Raw genomic sequence first — 1,599 nt, 5'->3', positions numbered from 1 at the left:
AGAGAGAGAAAGAAAAAAAAAAATGGCGCGCTGCGGATGGTCGCCTCCTCCACGGCCATTCACGCGCGGCAAATCAGGCAGTCCGGTGCTGCAGGACTACTTTCTCAGACGTGGCGCAGGCGATGAGGAGGTGGGCTGCTCGCTGGATGAGGAGATCTTGATGATGACGGACGCGGAGAAGGCGGACTTTGCGGAGATGCAGAGCAGGTTGGAAGAGCAGCATCTATCGCAATTCTACCATTATCATTGTCCCCGCCCTTCCGAGGGATGGGTGAGTAACGACGCCATCAATGTTGGGGATCGGCCCCACCGCGGCGTTCGAAGAGGCAGTAGTGTTGATATTAGAGTAGACCTCGGGCCGAGGGCGGCGTCAAGTGCGCGCCCCCGTATCAGTCCAAGCAGGAGCAGCAGCAGTAGAAGAATGAGAGGACGTAGACGCACCAACTCTCTGGAGAGTTATGGTATGCCGACATATCACAGTGCGCAGCGCTCCAGGGAGCGGCGGGTGCTGTATGAGAACCTGCTGGAGGATGAGTTGACGTTTCACCCGCAGATCAATCGGACGAATGTCCTACCGCGCTACCTAGACGACACAGCGCGGCGAACCAAACGAAGTGACGTGGTAGATAATACAGCAGAGGCGACAAGCTTCAAGCCTGTCGTGAACCGCCTGCCGAGCTTTTCCGTCTCAGACCGGCTGAGCCGCTACCTCCGCATGCCGGTCCACAAGCGCCTCGGCGGTGCGGCATCTGCCTCTCCGAGGCGTGCGGAACACCACCACCAGCAGCAGCAGCAGCAAGAACAACAACAACAACAGGTGCGCCAACAGCAACAGCGGAGTGCTGAAAATGAAAACCGGCTTGCGCAGTCGTTTCTGCGGCGCCTCGAAGAAAGTAATCGTCGCAGGGAAAAGAACCTCGAGCGAATCACTGCGGTGCACGAGCGCGAGCTGACACTCCGGCCGGTGCTGGCGCCCGGTACCCGGCACCGGCGTGTGTCGTCGGCTGTCGCCGAGCAGATCCGTGGGAGGCCAACGACGTCCAGTGCAGCGTTGAATGTATGCTCAGAAGAGGATGAGACAGCAGCTGAAGTATCACAAACTCCGGAGCAGGAGAACTACAGTCCACAAATCAACCCCAGGTCGCAGGCCATGAAGCGGACTGTGGATGATCTACGCCTGTTCGAACAGCGTCGACAGCAGCGTCTGCGGCAGCTGCGCGTGGAGCGAGAGGCAGCAGAGCGCGAGGTGATGTCAGGCACGCCAACCGTTAGTATTGGCTCGCGGCGACTGACAGAGAGAGTGTTCGGCGCCGACATTACCCACGACGCCATTCAACAGCACCTGCAGCGCCACGCCCGGATACGCGCGGCTGCACTGCGTGCCGAGTACGAGTCAAGACGGTGCGAGGATGAGGCGCAGCTCACATTCCGACCGGAGGTGCATGCAGCGCCGCCATACGTGCGCGACATTGCGCGGGAGCTGGTGATGAATAAGTCACTCGCACCGAAGGCGTCGAAGCAAAGGCCGGTGTTCTGTTTTTCATGACCTTTTTTGCAGAGGTGGCGTTGGAGAGCAATATATATATATATATATATATA

At 58.6% G+C, this 1,599-nt stretch overlaps 1 protein-coding gene across 1 annotated transcript; it reads left to right on the top strand.

Annotated features, from left to right (window-relative positions):
• Nucleotides 1-22: 22 nt before the first annotated feature.
• DQ04_03021000 (hypothetical protein) lies at nucleotides 23-1,546 on the top strand (the record flags this gene model as incomplete). Its single annotated transcript, XM_009312428.1, has 1 exon — nucleotides 23-1,546. The coding sequence occupies one exon, from the start codon at nucleotides 23-25 to the stop codon at nucleotides 1,544-1,546; it is 1,524 nt and encodes a 507-aa protein (XP_009310703.1).
• Between the last annotated feature and the right edge of the window lie 53 nt (nucleotides 1,547-1,599).

This window comes from Trypanosoma grayi (assembly GCF_000691245.1).
Source record: "Trypanosoma grayi strain ANR4 Tgr_302_V1, whole genome shotgun sequence".
NCBI lineage: Eukaryota > Euglenozoa > Kinetoplastea > Trypanosomatida > Trypanosomatidae > Trypanosoma > Trypanosoma grayi.
The sequence above is the reverse complement of the archived record's forward strand: the minus strand, read 5'-3'. Positions and strand labels throughout refer to the sequence as shown.